At 38.8% G+C, this 21,366-nt stretch overlaps 1 protein-coding gene across 1 annotated transcript in view; it reads right to left on the bottom strand.

The window, feature by feature from the left end:
* The window catches only part of DNAJC3 (DnaJ heat shock protein family (Hsp40) member C3), a gene marked incomplete at its 5' end in the record, with an annotated part of 39,062 nt that extends 17,699 nt beyond the window's left edge, over positions 1–21,363 (bottom strand). The window contains 4 exons of the mRNA XM_026845629.1: positions 11,116–11,190; positions 12,225–12,349; positions 15,349–15,459; positions 21,300–21,363. Of these exons, the coding sequence (XP_026701430.1) occupies positions 11,116–11,190; positions 12,225–12,349; positions 15,349–15,459; positions 21,300–21,363 (375 nt within the window). The remainder of the gene's footprint in view (positions 1–11,115; positions 11,191–12,224; positions 12,350–15,348; positions 15,460–21,299) is intronic.
* Between the last annotated feature and the right edge of the window lie 3 nt (positions 21,364–21,366).

The following is a 21,366-nucleotide window of genomic DNA, read 5'->3' as shown; positions in this document are numbered from 1 at the left end:
CCCCCCCCCCCCAATGCTTGATCATTTACCATTAAACACATCATACAAAAGAGTTGTTGTCCCCCCATATTGGAAGTCACGGACCTTGCAATTGCAGCCTAGTTAATAACTGTCTGCAGAGAGATGAGTTAAACAATGGATTCCTCAGCATCAGTAGAAGGTATATCCTCATGGAACAATCACATATCTCAGTTTAAGCACAATATGTATCTATAAATTCATGACAAAAAATGCCATGCATCAAAGTATTCATGTAAAGCTGTGTTTCTTACATTTTCCCCAAAAGAAGCAGCTACAGCAGCAAGTTAAGATGCTACAGACGGGGGGAAAGGCTCAACTGGGATCATCTGGGAATTTCTGCACTTTCTTTTATATGTAGTTTTAAATGAGTCTAAAGTCTTATCTACAAATACTCCCTCAAACTCTCTGAGCACGTAGAAGGGGTTACATTGTACTTGCCTTCATTTGTTGAGGCAGCTTTGTATTTAAAAAAAAAAACAACAAACAACCAAAAAACCCACCTCACAGGTAACTCTGCTACAACCCAGGAAGACAAACATGGGCCAAGAAGAATCTCAGCCATTCCCTTGCAAAGCCAGGAACTCATTTGTAAGATTCCTGTGGTCTGAATAAGGTGATGGCTTCACACCTGTTGCTGATCAGAACAACTTCAAAAGTTTTAGAAGGGACAGGTCAACAGGACTTTTAATTTTGTTTGTTTTAAAAATCAAAATTTGCACCACCTTGCATTTAATGCATGGAATATTGACTGAAGTGAGAGTCCTCAAAGTCATCCAGCACTTTTTTCTTTCCTCCTTTACCTCAAAGTGGCCTCTTCCCTTTTTCTCATCAATAAGTTCTTCAAACACATATGTTGTGCTTAAGTCTCTAATGTAATTCAACATCAGTCTTCAGAACTCCTTTAACAATGTTTCCCCTGGTTCTAACATTTAAATATATGAAAAGCCTAAATACAACATCAGAAGCATGCACAGGTCCACCTCTGTCTTAGAGTCTTCATTTTAAGTCTTTTTGAACCTTTTGCAGTTGTTCCATTTTACTCTGGCAAAAATTAAGTTGTACATAGACCTTAAAATTCTCCTTTATCCCTTATACTGTCTTTCAGCAAGAGGAGAGGAATGTGATCAAAGAGTTTTCTTCTTTATAGGCTGACTCCTAATGTAAGTCTCAAAGTTTTTCTTCTGGTTGGAACAGAAATTCTGCCTATAAACCCCTGATATTGTGCATCCTTTCGTCCCCAATCTGGAGCTTGTAGTAGAAGAAAATTTGCACACCTGTAATTTTAAAAGTTCTAAGACTACAAAACTCTCTCCAGTTCCAGCTGGAGAAATTGCTAAATTTCTTCAATTTTTCAGCATTTTCCTCTTAAAAATTAAGAGCTTTTGCTATAGATGAACTTCATGCTTCCCTTTAAACTTATCTCACAATAGTAACAATGCACAGTATGATTCTTGTAATTTATTTGGAGCAAAACATCAGTGGAATATGAAAAGCAATGTGACAATCATACAGACATGTCCAATACTAAAGACCATTTGAGTGAAACATCCTAAATGACTGTCCAGTTAAAGGGAAACTTTTCAAGCTGTCATTCAAATAAAGCCATCGAGCACTTGTATGCTACAGCATGAGGAAATATACACTCAAAAGCTCTTAAGTAATTTAGTGTATTACTATGATGTTTTAATAAATAATATTAACTAAAAGAGAAAGAAGCCTATTCATTCAGCTCCCAGAAAATAAAAAGCTGGAAACATCATGCAGTTGTTTGATACTCTCATTTTGGTTTACTTCCCAATTTTTTTCTGTCCTTCTGCCCTGTGATCAGGGGATTGTCACATCACTATTGATAATGAATCACACTTCAATTATTTCTCCTTTTCCTGTGGAGCAGTAAGCTTGGGGGTGACAACTCAGAATAACTGCTTGTACTAAGTGTGCTAGATTTCCAAAAAAGCAGCAAAGTATTCAAAAGACCTTCAGCTGAATTTAATACAGGTCTAAGGCAAGCTTAACAATCCTCTGCACGCTTTACCAGTGGCCCCAAAGCTTAAAGTCGGAAGCTATGCTCTGCTCAGTTCTGCTGGACAAGCACACTGCTACTGGTGAAACGTGTTCTCAGCACAGTATCCTTTGCTGTCTTCGAGATTTACTACATTTGAACACTAAATTAGTTGCAGTTTAAGCTGCAGCAACAAGAGCTAGCCATCTGTTAACACCAGCTTTCATTCACTGCCAAGCCTCCACCACCAAACCCGCACATAATTCCTTTACAGAAAACAAAGGCTTGTATACAGGAATGGCTTTGTTACTGTAAGTAGTTCTCTATCATAGATTTACTACTACAGGTACTGCTTTATTTTATAGCCTAGTCTCAATATAGGGGAGAAACACACCCTAGGGTAAGAAACCTCCCACTTTTTCCACCCCAAGTAAGCAAGATTAAAGGGGAACTAAATCATCATCCCCACTCATCCAGTTGAGCTTTAAAAGCATTTGCAGCACATGTATCTATCTTTCTCCCCATTATTCTCAGTGAGGAAGATGGCTTCTTCCAGAACTTTATCTCATAGACTTGACTCAAAACTTTGCAATGTTACCCTGTCGCACCCAGGACAGTAGGAAAAGGCCTTAGTAGTTTGCTTCATGAAACCCAGCATTTTCTTGGCATGTAGAAAGTGCTTAGATAATTTCTATTTAAAGTAGGCAGCCTGGGAATTACTGCCTTGTGTTTGCAGTCAAACATCAAGTATTTAGAAGTTTTCTGACGGGAAAAGCATTTTAACAAGCTAAACAATTCATACAGGTTTCCAAAAAGCAACATAACTCCCCTTGCCATACTTCATTTTATTTCACAAGTCTGTCAATACGACCTCTCTAACCATACAGAGAAATTACACCAGCCACACTCACAAAAAATGCATGAAAAATACAATGCAGCACTACTTCAGAACAATACTGTGAATACAAGGTCACTGATACAGCCGAACTAGTATATCTGCAGTGACAAAACACTGAAGCAAGACCACTGTTAAACTACACAGGATCCATTTGTATTGTGTGCATCGGATGCCGTTATCCTGCATTTGCCATGTGCCAGTCTGAATTAAATAGCATACTTCAATGTGTTGCACCTACACGTATCTTACAATTATGCTTTCCAGATCAGCAATATGCATTTTATTTAACAAAGCTTTACAACATTGTCTGTTACCATGCTAAAATAGGGATCTCCAAACACAGAACTAGAAATCATGAACTCAGAGAAGTGCCTCCTACCTATTAAGTTTAGTAAGAATTCTTCGCTTTAGGATCTTTTTTTCAGAAGCATAGTTACAAAACAAGGCTAAGTTTATTCAGTGGTTTACCACAACCTGTCCTGCTTTCCAGCTACATAGTTGTACATCTTCCTTTGCAATGGCCCATTAAAAACACCAGAAAAAGTTGGGCATTTAGTACAGGAGTTCTAATGAAGAACAGTCAAAGCCACCTTGAGGAGAAAAAAAAACCACCCATAGCAACTCAAAATCAGACTCTCAAAGAGCATAGATTCAAGGTACACAGGCAATTCATCTGTAGCATTTGAATATCTTAGTATTATAAGCAGACACTAGCAACATGAAAAACTCTTGAATACTGTTGTTTAAAAACCAAAATATTAAAAAAGCCAAAGTGTTATAGACACACTGTTTCTATACCTTGCTTACAGTGGTCCCACTAACAGAGGCATATATCTACACATTCTAAAGCTGTTTTATTTTCTTGCCTTTCAAACTGGTAAATACTCAGACAAGTTAAAGAAATCAACTAGGCTTTTGAAAAACATTCTGAGAGAAACTGGAGGAACCTCCATGGTTTGTGTTACCTAAGATCAAGACATCTACACACTTAGGAAAACTGCACAAAGGAATAACGTATTATATTCAAGGCAGAGCAATCTATTAGGTAACACAGCTATGATGTCAGACAGATGGAAAAAAGAGAAATATTTAAATACCTTTTATTCTTTACCCAGGAAGCTACAGATGATCACAGAGGAATGTATGTGGAAACAATCTAATGTTACTTTCATCTGGTTAAGAGAGCTTTAAATGACCGACCCAAGGTTCCCTACTGACTTAGATTAATTTACAGTGCCATAAAATGGTTTCCTCCACCTACATACAAACCAACCACGAAAAACTGCTGTCCAGTGTATATTGCAACATCTGAGGACTTAGCTAGATGAGGAAACAATTTGCAGATGTACAGTGTGCAACCACTTGGTGTTGGCTGACATCTAGTGGAGCTGGAAGCAGCACCTTCAGTTTCCAACTTTTAAATGTTTATGCTTCCAAGGGAGACAGAATCGCATATTTAGGACACCTCCATTTACAGTATTTATTGCAACAAACTGCAACTGTGAACATTACAGTCAGTCAAAAAAAAAAAAAGATAATTTAAAAGAAATATAACAACTTGGTCCTTTACACTTTCCAGTAGACTAGGTAGCTCTGTTCTATTTTTGTCCCTTCTACAGAATGCAGCAACTCAAATGCTTGTCATTTTGTCTAGGACACAAGCAAGGTTAGAGACAATATTATAATGCATATACAGAGGGCCACCAGGACTTGCATTGTTTTTGTCACCTTCTCAGAAGGCTTTCATCAAACAAAATATACCACTATTCCTTTTATTTTCACTCAAAGCCACATGCTTAAAGATAAAATATACCAGGACATTCATGAACTGAGGCATTAGACATAAGTGTTGATGTGCACACAGATCTGTCCTGTTGACGTCTATTATTCAGAAACTAATAACCAAAACAGAAGGAACTTGATACTAAAGCATATGAACACTCAACCCAAGTTGGAACAGAGAAATAAATACTATTCCTATACTGTGATCAATGACTCTCTAAAGTAATCTAAGGATTTCTGCTTAATCCTCATTCCATCCTGCGCACTCTGAACACAAGAATTAGACTCCACTGCTGACATGTTTTATTACCCTCCAGGTTCTAGATTTCTAAACTGGTAGCTGAGTTGCAAAAGAAAAAGCTAGAGCTTAATGACTTGTGATTCTGTATCACTAGAAAGGAATAAAAATCTGGTCCACGTAAGGAACTTCATCATTTGGTACATCTGTTGGCCAAAGGGAGAGGTTTCTAGAAATGTAGTACTGCTTAACATGTGAAGGCATAAGAATCATGCACGCTGTCCAAAATTCATTATTAATTTCAGCCAACAGGGAAGGACACAGCAGAAACACACACACACACCCCGCAACAGTCTCAAAATAAAGCAGGAAGGCTGGGGTCGCAAGAGGCTCTGTTCCTGAAAGGAGTACTCCCATTCTTTCCAGTCAGGGACTCCCACTGCTGCTCTCATACGGACGCTGCCTCACAAGACAGCCAGTACCAATATGCCACATTGGGTAGAAACATCATGGAATGCTTTGAGTTTGAATGGACCCTAAAGATCATTGAGTTCAACCCCCTGCCATGGGCAGGGACACCTTCCACTAGACCAGGTTGCTCAAAGCCCCGTCCAGCCTGGCCTTGAACACTGCCAGGGAGGGGGGCAGCCACAGCTTCTCCGGGAAACCTGTGCCACTGTCTCACCACCCTCACAGTAAATAATTTCCTCCTTACAGCTAATCTAAATCTGCTCTCTTTCAGTTTAAAACTGCTAACTTCCCTCCCCGTCTTCCGTGTAGGCACCCTTTAAGTACTGGAAGGCTGCTAGAAGGTGTCCCTGGAGCCTTCTCCAGGCTAAACAACCCTAACTCTCTCAGGAGGTGCTCCAGCCCCCTGACCATTTATGTAGCCCTTCTCTGGATCTGCTTGAGCAGGTCTTCTTATATTAAGGATCCCAGAGCTGGGCACAGCACTCCAGGTGGGGTCTCACGAGAGCAGAGTAGAGGGGGAGAATCCCCTCCCTCGACCTGCTGGCCACTCTTCTCTTGATGCAGCCCAGGACACAGTTGGCTTTCCGGGCTGCAAGCACACAGTGCTGGATCATAGTCAGTTTTCCATCCACTATTACTCCCAAGTACTTCTCCACAGGGCTGTTCTCAATCCACTCATCACCCCGCTGTATTTGTGCTTGGACTTGCCTTGACCCATGTGCAGGACCTTGCACTTGGACTTGTTGAACTTCATGAGATTTCCATGGTCCCACCTCTCCAGTCTCTCCAGGCCCCTCTGGATGGCACATCCCTTCCCTCCAGTGTGTTGACCACACCATACAATTTTGTGTTGTCAGCAAACTTGCTGAGGGTTTGCTCAATCCCACTGTCCATGTCTCCAACAAAGACATTAAACAGCGCTGGTCCCAACACTGGCCCCTGAGGAACACCACTCACCACTGCTCCCCACTCAGACATCGAGCTGTTGACTGCAATTTTTGGAGTGCGACCATCCAGCCAATTCCTTATCCACCGAGTGGTCCATCTGTCAAATCCACGTCTCTTCAACTTAGAAGCAAGGATGTTGTGTGGGACAGCATGAAAAGCTTTGCAAAAGTCCGGGTAGATGATGTCAGCTGACACTCAGAGAAACTGCTCTGCTTAGCAATCATGTAACTTTTAAGAGGTTTAGAGTTGTCTTGGTTTCAGCTGAGAAAAGATTTAGCTTTCTTCAGCTGGGAGGGAGCGCAGTAAGAGCACCCTACCCAGATTCCAGCTAGGACAGAGTTACCTTTTCTTGAGCTGGGAGGAGGTACAGCCAGAGTGCTCGGCATGGATTGGCCACTGGAGTATTCCATATCATGTGACATTATGCTCAGTATATAAAGGAGGCGGGTTCTCTTTTGCTTCCATGTTTGCAATGGCAAGATCTTCATTCTTCTAAGATCACTGGATGGGAGTGGGCCAGGTATCAGTGGACAGGTGGTAAGAAATCACATTACCCATTTGTACTTTCCATTACTGTTACTGTTTTCATACAATCACTAAACTGGAAGGGTTTATTTGTTTGGTTTGGTTTGTGTTTTTTTGTTTGTTTGTTTGGGTTTTTTTGGTTTTTTATCTCAACCTACAAGTTTTCCATGTGTCCCTCTAGGCCTCTCCCCCATTCACCAGGCAGGAGGAGGGCAAGTGACCTGCTGCACAGTGTTTGGCTGCTGGCCATGTTCAAACCACAACAAGTTTACATGTGATCCTCCCCTCCATCTAGACAGGCTGAATTTTTCTTACTCTTTCTCTCCCTTCAAAATGACTACATCTCCTAAACTGCTGAGATCCCTTTCAAAGAGCATGACTTTAAGAGGAGAGATAGGAAGGAAAAAAAAAAAAGCACTTTTCAAAGTCTCTACTGGGATTTGACAGACTTCTGGAATATGCTAGCAGAAAACAGCATTTTACAGACAGCTCATTACATCAGTCACTGTCCTGGTTTTGTCTGGGATAGAGCTCCCCTCTTTCCCCCCCCCCCCTGCTTCTTAGTAGTTAGAATAGTGCTGTGTTTTGGATTCAGTATGACATTTGATATGAGAAGGACGTTGTTAACGTACTGATGTTTTCAGTCGTTGCTAAGAAATCAAAACCTTCTCGACTTCCCATGTGCTGCCAGTACACAAGTGCCCAAGAAGCTGGGAGGGAGCACAGCCAAAGCAACAGACCCAAACTGGCCAGTGGAATATTCCATATCATATAGCATCATGCTCAGTAGATAGATGGGGGTTGATCAGAAAGCTCAGACTCACTTCCAGGATAGTTTCAGGATTCTCTCTTCTCTAGGGAATGACTAGCCAGGAATGGGCTGGGCATCCGTCAGCAGGTGGTGAGCAATCCCATTGTGCATTACTCCTTTATATTTTCTATTACTACTACTGTTAGCATTAAAATTTTACTTTATTTCAATTACTAAATTGTTTTTATCTCAACCTATGAGTCTCCTTACCTGTACCCCTCCAATTTTCTCCCTCACTCCCTGAGGAGGAGGATCAAGCAGCTGCATGGCATTTGGCTGCTGGCCACAACAGTCACCTTGCAGTTCTGGTAGGCATGGAAAGCAACACTGGTGACACTGACACTTAATGCAAGTGTCATACAGGGAATTACAAACCATCTCACTTGTACATGTCTGTCCTTGAGTAGTCCAAGTAAAATTACTCTCCTTAGTTTCTATACTCTGACCTGGTTTCTCCAGCTCCAAAGTGGGGAATATTATAAAATCTGATCTGCTCCCTTGAAGTCAACACCCGACCCAAACAACGTCTTGTGCAAAATCACATAAGCGATTACACATCTACTGTCATTCAAGGCCATACAATCTACTTCAAAAAGGATGGTTTTTACCAGCAGAAAGCCCATCTCATCTACATAACTATTTCCTCAGGAAAAAACTTAAAACTGAAGGTAAAAAACCCAAACAAAACCCCACAACATTTAACACCCCACAAGTAATTTCTGTAAGCATGTGACACCCTCAGGACCACCTATTCAAGGTAATGTTCTGACACCCTGCACAGGAAAGGAAGTGGACTTCTCTTCAAATTACGAATTCCCTTTCAGTGAAGGGGGATGGATGGGGCAGAGGTTTGTTTTATTTTGGTTTTTAAATACCGCATTTCCACTTCATCTTTCCGTGACACTCAACTTCTACAGACTCAAACGTATGACTAGACTGCTGCACGTCTACTGACTTACAGTGACTGCAGATTTAGAGCCTATGCACTACTAATGAAGGATGGCCCAAGCTTTTCTCCAGTGTAGCTCCAGATTTGGACACCAAAGTTTGCTGATGTGCTACATGCTTACCTAGAACAAAAGCATTCTGGTTAGCTGACACCCAGTCAAGAAAGTGAGATGATAGAGGGCTGTTCAGATCCTAACTACATTTACTCAGCTAAAAAGCAGAATCCTAGATTACATAGTCTGTTCACATGTAAAACACAATTTTAGGTATCCAATCTACAACTAAATTCCAGCCTAAAAGCTATTAAGATCCCACTGTCATTTATTTGTGCTGTATCTACCCTAGCAATAGACGGCACTTTCATTTCAAGGTACTACTTCCTTTGGCTTCTTGACCACTGACTTACAATGAGTCAAAGCTTCCTAGTGGCTACTATTTACCTTGCCCTTATCACTTCTGGTAGCGAAGACAGCATCTGGATGTAAAAGTCTTGAAATAATTTAGAAAGCTATTCAATCCCTAAGAGCCTTCTTCCTTCTCTCCTCCCCTCATTAACAAAAAAAAAAACCCGGAGAAACACAGAACGTTAACACATCGCACAGTATTGTGACTGACTTCCTCTCATCTTGAGATTAAATGCAAACACTGCCAGAGTATACTAGATCTTTTAGACTCACAGAGAACTGGTAGAATAATCAGACTGACTATCTGAAAGATTTAGAAGAAAACAAGGGTAATTTCCCAAATAAATAGGTACTCTACTTAAAAGATTCAAGGTACACAGGATTATTTATATGGGGAAGTGGATTAAGTTAAGTGATCTATTACAAATGATTACTTTAATAATAGCTTATTTTGCTTGAATATACTGTACTTAACTGAAAACTATGCTTTTCACAAGATACTGCTTGCCATATTCTCTAAGTACACAGGCACTATTTTTCACAGAACCAGGGAAACTGGAACCAAGTTTCAGGACCAATATAGTATCTTTTAAAATCAGCTTTGTTCCACTCTGGATTTAAAACTTGACTGAAGACTGAAACTACCTGAAAGACCAAAGGCAGCAATATAAATTTTTGCAGCTGCTTTGGAAAAGGGGCAAGCTACTTGACAGTTGGCTGGAGAAACATTTCCATGTGTAGCATTAAACAATACTTCAAGAAACAGTAACTGCAGAAAGATGCATATACAAACTCAGAATCAACACTGACATCACGTAATTGCTATTGCAGCAACTATGTCCTCAGTTAATCAGAGCTGAATGACATTCTCCCACGTTTGCAAACAGCAGCACTGAACTGCAATCAGACATGCAACTGCAGACCACACACTCCTAAGAAACTTATTGAGGAAGCAGCAGCAGCCAGGAGACACCGCTACATGAATTTCAGAATAAGCTACTGCAGCTTTGCTACAAACAAAAGACTGTCCAGTATTCATAGCTGCAAGAGCCATTCCTCCCAGCTGCCCTGCAGAGAGTACAGTAGAACTGCTCTGTTTTTGTCATACATACTCACTAGTAAGATTTCCATTAAACATCTGTAATCTGCAACACAGAACTGCTTTCTCCATCACGTTCTTCAAAGAACGCCAACAAGACACCATCAGTTTCACTTCCAAATTCTATTTATTTTGGCTAAGGGACATGCAAGCTGTTCAAAGCAAGAGGAAGAACTAATTTTATTTATTATTAAGCTTACAGAAATTTTGTGCAGAGGGAATAGAGTTTCACATATTCTAAGGAATTTTGTTCTGGGGTTAAATTAGTTTATGTTTGCAGCATAAGGCTGAAATGCACAAAATCACCATCAAACAATAAACAACCCAAGTGAGTTTTAGGTGGGTAATATCCAACTGTGTTTATATGGAAACTCTGGGCAATTCCTGATCATGAATAAGGTATTGTCAACATATTCATGAAAGATAGAGAACTCCTCTGCAGGTGAGAAAAACACAGATGCATGCCACTGAAATTCTCTAACAGCCCAGTGACTAAATCAAGAGCCTGGGATCTTTCTGCAGTTAGTGAAAAGATATAGGAACCGTCAAAGGTTGATCCATGAGGCCCCTAGTGATTTCCCAGGGTGACCTGAATATAGTGATATAAAGCAGGGTTCAATTACGTATTCTGAATCCCATGTCACTTATTTCTTTGTGAACCAAGACTGATCCCTAGTACAGGCATCATCGAGCAGAGATTATCAACTGCCAGGCACACAAAAGAGACTTTTCAAAGTGCTGTGCTAGTTCACGCAACAACTTCTGCCTTCACCTTCATCACTGCACTGCAACTTTTATCAGTCATTTATTCATACAAGGTAGCTTAGGTACAATACCTTTAAAGAACAGGAAAGACAAACTCAAGTAATATGTACACATATGCTCTAGAACATCAGAACTGAGATGAGACCTTGGCTCAGAACCTGGTCTTAAAAGCAGTGTAGTTCCAACTTAGGCCTCCAACTTACCACATTTTTGAAGTCATCCTCTGCTTCATCAAATTTTCCTTGCTTGAGCAGTAAGTGTCCTCTCTGTAATCTTGCCTGAAATGAAACATAATTTCTTTTGATTTCCAAATTGGAATTCAGCAAAGTATGAACATAAGCTTCAGTTTCCTTCAGTAGGGGGGGGAAAAAAAAGTTTCATTTACTACTGCTAACAAGCTGAAACAGAAATTACAACATCTATTCTGTTTTCTCCATTTGACAATGTTTTTGAGGCCTCTTAGATGGTAAAGGATCACTCTGCACCAGAACTGAGAGACAAAAAACAGTCACAGTTTTTGTGAGCAGCTGCAACTCATGGAAAGAAGTCATTTGAAGAGTCGCACAAAGTGAGTGTTTACCTTACACCACTTTCCTGATTAGAACTGCTTAAAGATTTTAAGAAATTAGAATAAATAAACACTTCCCACGTATAATTCTTCCACTAAACTTTCAGAATAATAGAAGCTACGTAAAAAGACAAGTTAATGATTTAGAAGATTTTGATTTATGATAATAGTATTTTCATGCAGTGATGAACTGAGTATTTTCTCCTTCATTGTAAGTGATACAGGACATGCCCCTGACCATGGAAAAGGGAGATGAGAATAAGATGGGAGAGGACTTCAGCATCAGTCTCCAACTAGTGAAGCAGTCTCCACATACAGAATGTAGTGGTGAGAAAAGGGCAAGTAAATCAGAACTTGTAACAATCTCATAGAAGAAACAGTGAGATTAGGACAGTTCTTGTAGTGAAGAGATGAGTCAAATCAAATGCTCATTAAGACAAAAGAAAAACAGAGGCATCTCATAGCCTTGGTGACTGAGAATAACCACAAGTGAGAGAAGGAAAGTGTTTAGCACAAATCCATGAGGGACTTAATAAAACTACTATTAGTTGTCAGAATAACTGGCTAGACAGTACTCAGTATAGTTACAAGTTCAAGCACATACACCATTGTTATTATTTTATCCTATTTAAAGCCTTCAGAGTGATAATGTATTTTCCATTTCTGTTTAGCAAAATCTGAAAAAAAACCCTTCTTCAAAGTATGTTTTATGCTTGAACAATTTTCAATTCCAATAACACTTACTGATGTGAAGTCCTGCTTCAATTCAACCACTTTACTTAAATCACGAATTGCTGCTTTAGATTTGCCCATGGCCAAGTACACCGTGGCTCTTCTGTAATAAGCAATGTAGTTATCAGAGTCTCCCTCTGCAAGTGAACAAAAAATAATCAGAATACTATTGCAAAGCAACTGAAACTTTGGGTACAGAAAAACTGTAATGACTAAGAATATGTTATCTGACTTTTAAGCCACTAGAAAAAATGTATTTATCGATAAAACATAACATTTGTAACATTATCCAAGCAGTGTTTTCTACACAGTTTGATTATTTAATAATAAAGATTACAGAAAACACAGTAAATGCCAAATAATTAAGAGTACTGAAGGTGAAATATGTCCAGCTTTGTACAGGAAGACAGCCACTACATATTAACTCTTTACCTCCAAGCGCAGGCCTACATTTGAAAGAATGTTAATTCATCATTCTCCATCCCAGTCCCTGTCCATGATCTAGGATGCAAGCAAATAATCCCCAAGTGACCAATGTGTTAGTCCAATGTTGTCACAGACGCATAAACACACCATCCATTGAAACAGCAGCAACTTCTTTCTTTAATATTAAAGCGGGCACCAACATCCCCTCTTAACAGTAGACAAATGCACATATATTATTAAAACCCAAAGACTAATTTCAAGGCTCACATATTCCATGTTGTCTGGCTGTCAAACTTCTAAGATCCAGCAACTTTAACATTCTATAGGCTAGCACATATATGTACACCCTTCCAGGAGCCAAACAGTCTCTGAAACCAAGAAGAATTTTCTTAATATTCTTCTCTATGCAGTATTTCAAAGAAACATGTGACAGTTACCGTGGGCTCTCAAGGAGGGCTAACTCAGACCACCCAAACAACCATATGCAGTAGAAAACAGTAAACTTTTTACTGTGCTAAAACATAATGGTCAATCAAGAATTTGTAGACAAGAACATCTATATCTAAGGAATAAAACAAGTATTTCTCTTCCTCACCTCATTTCAGGTTAAAATTAAGCTTTAAAATAAATGAACAAATAGTATTGCTGAAAATGTTACGATCAGTAACAAAATTTCCTAACTGGCCACTTCCATCACCAAAACATTAGTTCAGTTCTCACTCGAAAATGTATATGCACCTTTTCTCTACATGTCTTGGCTGTGGAAATGCCAACATCCAGCACCCAAATTTAATAACTCTCATGCTATATGCCACCCAGCATGTCAGCATTATGGACATCAAGTAAATTCAGATGTTACTACCTTTAATAAAAGGAAGTCCTACTGCATACAGCTGTGTAGAGTAGGCACAAATCAACAGCTGAAATTAAGGAATTTTATTAATACACAAAGGATGAAAGATAGGAAAAAGCTAACCTAGAAAGCATGTTCCAGCACCATATGATGATCTTTCTGACAGAATACAGTTTTGTCTCAATTCCCCAGTAACAGTAATGAACAGTAATTGACATTTACTAAGAGAGAAGGCATAAGCCATCAATCTGACAAGATTGAAAAAAAGAGTTGAAAATCTGGAGAGAGGAAATGGACAGTAGCTTGCTTCTATTTTATATGTTTGAAAAAAAAAAATTGGTTGGCTGAGGCAAGACAAAAAGATCCATTTACCTCACAGTCTAAAATAATGCAGTACAGGCAAAAAAGGGATTAGAGAAATTTCCTCTACCCTCCTTTACAAACACAGTAGGCAAACTGTGGTTAAAATTTCAAAAAGGCAAAATAAAATTAAGAAAAAGAAATCTGATGAAAGTTTAGGCAATCAACATCCAACTAAGAATCCCATCAAAGTCACAACAGAGGTGGTCACACTGTAGTTCTATTAGGTGCTTGAGTGCTGTTGGAAAAGTTGAGTTTCACCCCATGGAGGTGCCTCACTGCCCATCCCACCTCACACCCCTGCTGCCTTTGCACCACCACAGACTGAACTGGACTTTTCACCAAATCCAAGGTAAAGCTTGCCAACCAATAATAAAGGAGTAAACCATACTGTAACACTAACCCTGCTCAGATTCCGAAGGAGTGCTTTGGCAGCAACACACAAGGCAAAAGGAGTAACAGACCGCCTCTTGCTGCAATGAGAAGCTTCCTTAGCACATAAAAAGAGGAAGATCTGCCCCACCCCACCCCCCTTTATATAAGGGAAGTTGATCTGAGAACTCACTGAAAATATTAATTCAGAATCAGCAGATATTTCAGTTACATATCAGTTAGATGAAGGCGTAAGTAGGAAAGTCTAAATAGGATGACATTAATGTGTAACAACTTGATATTATTGTTCTCGTGGAGAAAATGATGCACTTGTACACATTAAGATAAAGTCCAACAACTTTAAGAAAACCCCAAAACACCACACAAGTGAGAAATTACAGTGTTAATGGACACTGCTCTTTACTGGTGCTGTCTGTCTCTACACTCCAATTAAAGGAATTTAACCAGCAAAATTACTTTAAAATTAATAGAACAAACACTTAATGTCACAGTTTGTTGAAGATGCAGAACACCAAAACAAGAACTCACTCACTATTTGAGTATAAGACAGTGGCAGATCAGTATCTCAAACCTGTAGCATCTGTTTCACTGAAGTATCAATCACTTCAAGAATTAATTTTTAAAAAAGACACTATTTTAAACACTGAATTTTTTACAGTGCTAGAGAGAAGAAAGCATGGATAAATTCAACCTTTCAAGGATATACTTCAAAAAACTTCATAAAGATAAAACCTAATCTTGATGTTATTAGATACAGGCAATACCTCATCAAACGATACCACAGTTCATTATAATTGCTTTCATACAGCTAGCTTGCAGAACAGCAGTGACTTTGTATTCATGTATCATGTAGGTAATTTAAGAGTTTCTTTTATTGAAATCAAAGCATAAACATTCTATTGCATCTCTGCTGGCTCCTGTCCAAACTGCTGCATAAAGGTGCCCCAATTTCCGTGACTCACGGAATCAATTTGCAAGACAGTAGGATATTTAATGAAGCAAATACAAAAATAGAAAAAAACAAACAAACAAACAAACAAAACCAACACACACAAACCACCCAAAGGCATTTCAGTGCAAGAGCCACTTTCCTGAGATACATACCTATAGCTGCATGGAAGTGAGACAAAGCATCTGCTAGCTGTCCAGCGGCCAATAACTTCTTTCCCATTTCAAGCTGTTTTTCTACTTCTGCATTTATACCACATTCAGCTCCTTAAAGAAAAACAAACAAATAAAAATATCAAGGTTTACAATGACCAGTTTGATTAAACCAAAGGCACAGTGATAACACAATACAGATTACAGTTATTGATGTTGAGGAAGAAGCCACATTTTCCTGTATCAAAATAACCTGCAGCCTAATAAACATGAAACGTGTCTTCACTGTCCTAAAAATGGATGTCAAAGTAAATCGATAAACACTGTAAAGCACCACATTGTGAGAAGGTGCCAAATATGCATTTCTATTCCTGTCTATACATTTAGTAGTAACATACTTCTACACATCAAGATTTATACATCAACTATAAAAAGTCTGACAAAATACATTTCTGTATGGGTTTTCAATTTCAAAAGAATCTGGAAAAACACTCATAATGAGCACATAGCAAACATAAAAAGGCTTTAAGTTAAATTTCATGACCCTACTGATTACTTAGGAATCAACTAAGAACTGTTAACTACTTCACAGATCCGCCTCTCATCTACTGCATTTCTGTCTCATCTTTATTATTTGCAAGGCAAACTACTTCCAGAGCACAACTTTTGATATAAACAAAATTCTCACTCCCTTTTCCTTTAACCAGTAGTATGAAAGTTATACTAAAGTTGTATGTTTTTGAGGCATCAGTTTTAATTTAAAGCTAATAAATTATTACTGCTCAACCAACAGGGAAAGACTACTGTTGAGAAGTGAGCAGCGGAGTGCAAGAACATGCTGTACCATACATCAATTCAACCACAGAGGTTTTTCATTAGTAATGCTTCCAGCATTCTTCAAATCAGGACAGAATTTCACTGCAACTTGTCAGTTTATGACTATTAAAAGTTTCACACTATAAACAATTTTCTAAGCATAAATTTAAGCAAGGTAATATATTAAACCCCAAAATAACCTTACATTAGAAAACAATGAAATACAATTACTAGGAATCAGTTTCTTTCATTCAGGTTTTGTATCAAGCTAATTCAGATAGGTCCTTGAGTTAATCTTTAGTATGAAAGTTGTTTCTTAAAGAGTCTGAATAAAAACATTACACTACTCAGATTGAAGGAAAGGGTATCAAAACTTCTCACATTGAAAGGTAATTAAACTAAGTATTTGTAATGAAAGAACAGTAATTTCTGATCACCAAGCCATCAAGGCCTTAGAACTAGGAGCTCTAAGCACCTGGGATTTTAATTTAATTCTCCTTCCTACTCCTTAATACAGTTAATGATTATTTTAATTCCACAATATAAGAAAATCATTGAGCTGTCCATAATAAAATGAACAAAATGCCTTCTGTATGCACTGGAAAAAGCTCTATCTGCTAAAAGATTGGTAATAATACAGTTTCCTGAATTCAAAGCCTTCAATTCAATTATTTGCTTTAGAACAAATTCCTTTTTTTAAATTAATGGAAATTACTTTATAAAATAAGCCCCAAATTTCCAGTCAGTATTTTTTTGTTTGTTTGTTTAAATAGATTAAGTTAAAATAGTAGTTTCTTATCATATAGTCAATTTGGGATCTTATTAAATGATACATTTAAAAATAAATTCTAGATACGTATAGCTCTTAATAAAATATAAATAGCTCCACTAATAGTAGAGAAGTCTTGACTAATCTCTTCTCACACAGTATTCTATTTCAAGGCAGCTTTTACATGAATGTCAAATTATCAGACAAATGATGATCAAAGCTTTAAGCTAGTGAAGAAGTAAAACGGCAAGAATAAAGTCTGAGTAGTCCAATGTCTTCTAAAATGAGAAAGCATGCATTGGAAAAAAAACAATCAAAAGCCCACCACAACAAAATCAAAATCAAAACTGGAAAACAAACCCACAAATTACCCTGACTTTTGAAGTATACTAGCAAAAAATCAGGTATTAAACCATAAACAGACAAGTATTCAACATGAGCTGAAACAAAGAAATCTTAACCTTCATCCCTCCTGTCTCTCCCCACCTATTAGTATTTGAAATCTTTCAAAACTTGTCAGTTTGGAGCAGTATCCTAGAAGTAGGCTGTAAACTACTCTCTGATGAAACCTTCCATCCACCTAAACATGGCATTCAATTTTCACGGTCTCAAGCATCTGAAGGAGTGCCCTTGTTTCACAGTCAGTCACACCAGGAAAGCTCCAAGAATAGATTTTCCACAGTAAGAAACATCTATACAATTCAGTGTCTTACATACACGTTATGTTAAGTACAGTTACATAATACTTTAGGCAGGAGAGCCATCTTTTTATCTTAAAATACTGAAAATAATAAAGGAAATTTAAAAGGTGACCATTGATAGTAAACAGGTAAGAAACAAATGCAAAATCAACACAGAGAAATAAGGCAATCTGAAAGACTGTAGGTTCCCTGCAGAACAAGACTAATTATACTAGACATGCATTGAAACTTGGCACTACAAGTCGCTGAACATCATAAACCAAAGTGGGAATCTCCAGCAGTCTATACAGTCAGTGTAACCATGATGAAGTGACACTTACCATAACTACTTGGGAGCACAAGCCAGTACACTGACCTGATAGTTGGGCTGTTTATCTATTGCTTTTTGATTTTCTAGCTGTAAGCGAACAATTGCTCTAAATAAACCACCCCACAGTAGACATGTAAAAACTGTTAACATAGGCAGAAGAATTTGAGGACTCAAATTCTATGTAACCTATTTGGTACCTATTCCCTCTCTGGTCTGGGAATGAACATAAGGACTTAAGTTCAACTGAAAAACAAACAAACAACAAACAAACAAAACACCCCACAGAGCTGTGCTGTTTCCAACAGATAGACAGCCATCAGTGAGCTCGATACCAAAGGCCCAGCACCACAGCTGAAGCAGCTTTGTATGCTCCAGCAAGAAACTAAATTTATACAAGGGATATGTACACATACTATTTATTTTTAAAACTTCAAAGTATTTTAATTTGAATATTATGTCTAAAGCCTGCCTAATTGTTACCTATTCACCAATGACCTCGGAAAACCACACACAAGAGCCCCAGCTGTCAAATCACATCAGATATTCTTGATAAATTCAGAGTCTGTAGTCCCTGCACTGATGCAAGAATGGAAGAGTGAAAAAAATACCCAACCCCCCCCAAACAAATAAAACCACCCCAAACTACTCCTAGATAAGAACTGCTACAAACCCTGAGGACTCAAAGGAAGCCAGTCAGAAGGCACAGGAAAGATAAGCAGGTGCAGCTAACCTGTTTTTCCAGTTAAATACACTCACTTCAAATTAATTATAAGTTCCCGGTAGGACTTCTGTTTTATTAGAATAATTGGTACTAATATGTGGGTACCTTGGTATACAAACTTCAACTACATTCTCATATAATCAGCCATATCCACAGTATAAAAAGCTTAAAGAAGCCTTCCAACTTGAAAACAGTTTCAAGATTTTACAGTTGTCTACACATTCCTCTTTTTCCCCCCCTGTAGAATTTCCACCTGCTTTTTTTTTTTTTTTAAATCTTGTCCCCAAGCTGGGCAACAGGACTATGAAAATAAACAGAATTAGTTTCAACTGTGTACCAGAAACAGAATTGTTTGAAAGACAAAGAAGAAACATGCATGTCACTAGTCTTCATTACAATGATCTAATTTTGTTTTGTTGTTGCCTAAGAGAGCTTGAATATTGTCTTGTCATTTGAGTGGGAGATCCTGCTTTTGGGGCATTTTTTGATCAGAATGACCCTGTGTTTAACGTAGTAAGTCTTAAGTTTGCTGTTATTTTTAAACAGGCTTGGGCTTTGCTTTTACGTGTGTTTGCAAGTGTGTCTGTCAAGGACAACACTGAACAAAGAAGTGGACAAGCAGTTTCAGAAGCAATACAAAAATGCTCACAAGGACCCTCAAAGCATCCAGTTGAGCCATGTGTAACTCCCATCCAGCAAGTTTTTACTCCCTCCGTTTACAAAGACAGTTGGTAAATAGAGCTAATATCGGCAAATCAAAAAGCCACCCCCCTACCCCCCCAAGTATCCTCTGCTATTCAGGGTGAGTAAAAAAACCTCTCAAACCCAGCACAGAAACATACAGCATAGGGGGTGGGAGTGAGAGAAACACTTAAACCTGGTGGTCTGACAGTAATGAACTGAGTTCTGTATACTCAAAGCCTGTTTCTTCTTCCTCTTACTACAATTCCTTTCTTTTACTACTAGGAAGGAGAGGGGAAAGAGGAACAGTGTGGACAAACAGCCATGAAGGATGGATCTTCCCAAGAGGTGATTTGTGTCAAATAGGAGCTTATTCAGCACAAGTTGAGGTACTTGAAGAGGTGGAATTCAGGAAACACCATAGTAAAGGCTGAACAGCCACCTGACACATCACCAAGCGTTCAAAAACCTTTTTACTGAACTCATTTACCAGCCAGATAAAAATTAGTATTCACATATCAGCTGTAAGATGAAAAGCTAATACAGACTGACCATTCCACTGATTCATGAATCAGATGGCCCAAGGCAGACTTCTATAATCAAGACAGCAAGATGCAAATTTAAATGTGAATATGAACACCTCTAAGTTCAAAGTAATACTGGGGGGGAAAAAAATCCAGATACTTAAATAATGTAACCTTCCTAAATTCCCTGACTGCATACTCTGGAAAATAAACCAAGAGGTTAGTAAATTCATTAAGTAAGATCCAAAACCATCACATTTCATTCTATTACTCTACACCTTTAACTGAATAAAAATATACCCCAAATTAGGAAATGGGGCTTTACTAAGTCCACACAGCCATTAAATCATATATTTGAAATAAATTAGCAACTCCAAATAAAGAATCTTTAGCAGGAGCATCACTACCACAATCTTAGGGGGGAAAAAAAACAAAAAAGTATACTTTGACCACAGTTACTATTTTTCCTCTAACACTACCAGAACACACATCAAAAAAAAGCAATTCAACACCCCAATATGTTGTCTTATACTACAGAACATCTTTGCCACAGTATGCTTCTGTTGCCACTCGAACAGCTGAAGTATTAATTAGTTCAGTATATCAACTGAATTACTGATATCAAACCCAGGTCAGTCTTAAATCTACAGACTTATTCTGACTATTGACAATTTCAGTTCTACTTCAGTCTACCACTGCCAGTTAAAGAACATTTCTCAGATGAAACTCTGACTATATGCACAATTGTATAAACAAGTTATAAATTTAACAGGAGCCTGTGAATAGAAGTTTGAGCATACAGGTGTTGCTGACAGCGTACTCTGAAAGTAAATAGTCTGCACAAAGTTCTGATAAACTACTTTGCTGAACTTCAAATACTAATGGTGAGAGAAAAAACAAAAACAAAATAATGCACAAGAAGACAGAAACATAGAAAACTTCAACATCACTGTCAAACGCCTCAGCAAATTTGCAGGCCTGATATTAATAATATTATCTGTGACTGAGGAGGGCCACTGAAAAAGCTTTTGAACTTGGGAACCGCACAAAATACATACAAAAGTGAGAAATTCAACTGGCCACTACGGAACTGCCCAATGCTGTCACAGAGTTGCACTCGAGGACACTACGACGTTTTCAAGACCTCACACTAGTTGGCATCCTACCAGCAAGCCAAGGAAAGCGCAGCACCCATCAATCTACCTTAGCCAGCACCGCCAGGAATTCGGAGAGAGCCAAACAAGTTGCAAGCAATGACGGTGCCCTCATTACACACGTTTCGCCACAGCCTTGATGAGGTGGCAGTTCTGCACCTCCTTCTGCCTCACACCTCTTCCAGCAACACTGCCCTCTCAGGACATCCCGCGGGGGCTGCCCCGCCACCACGGTGAGGTCGGCCCCTGGAGACGCGGGCACCTCCCCCGGCCCTCACCCTGGTACTGCAGGTCGAGGAGCACGAGCAGGAAGGGCAGCGCGGAGCCCAGGCGGCCAGCGGAGGC

Source organism: Athene cunicularia (assembly GCF_003259725.1).
Source record: "Athene cunicularia isolate RWA chromosome 1 unlocalized genomic scaffold, athCun1 chr1_part1, whole genome shotgun sequence".
In the NCBI taxonomy this organism is placed as follows: Eukaryota; Metazoa; Chordata; class Aves; order Strigiformes; family Strigidae; genus Athene; species Athene cunicularia.
This window is presented reverse-complemented; position numbering and strand designations above follow the sequence as displayed.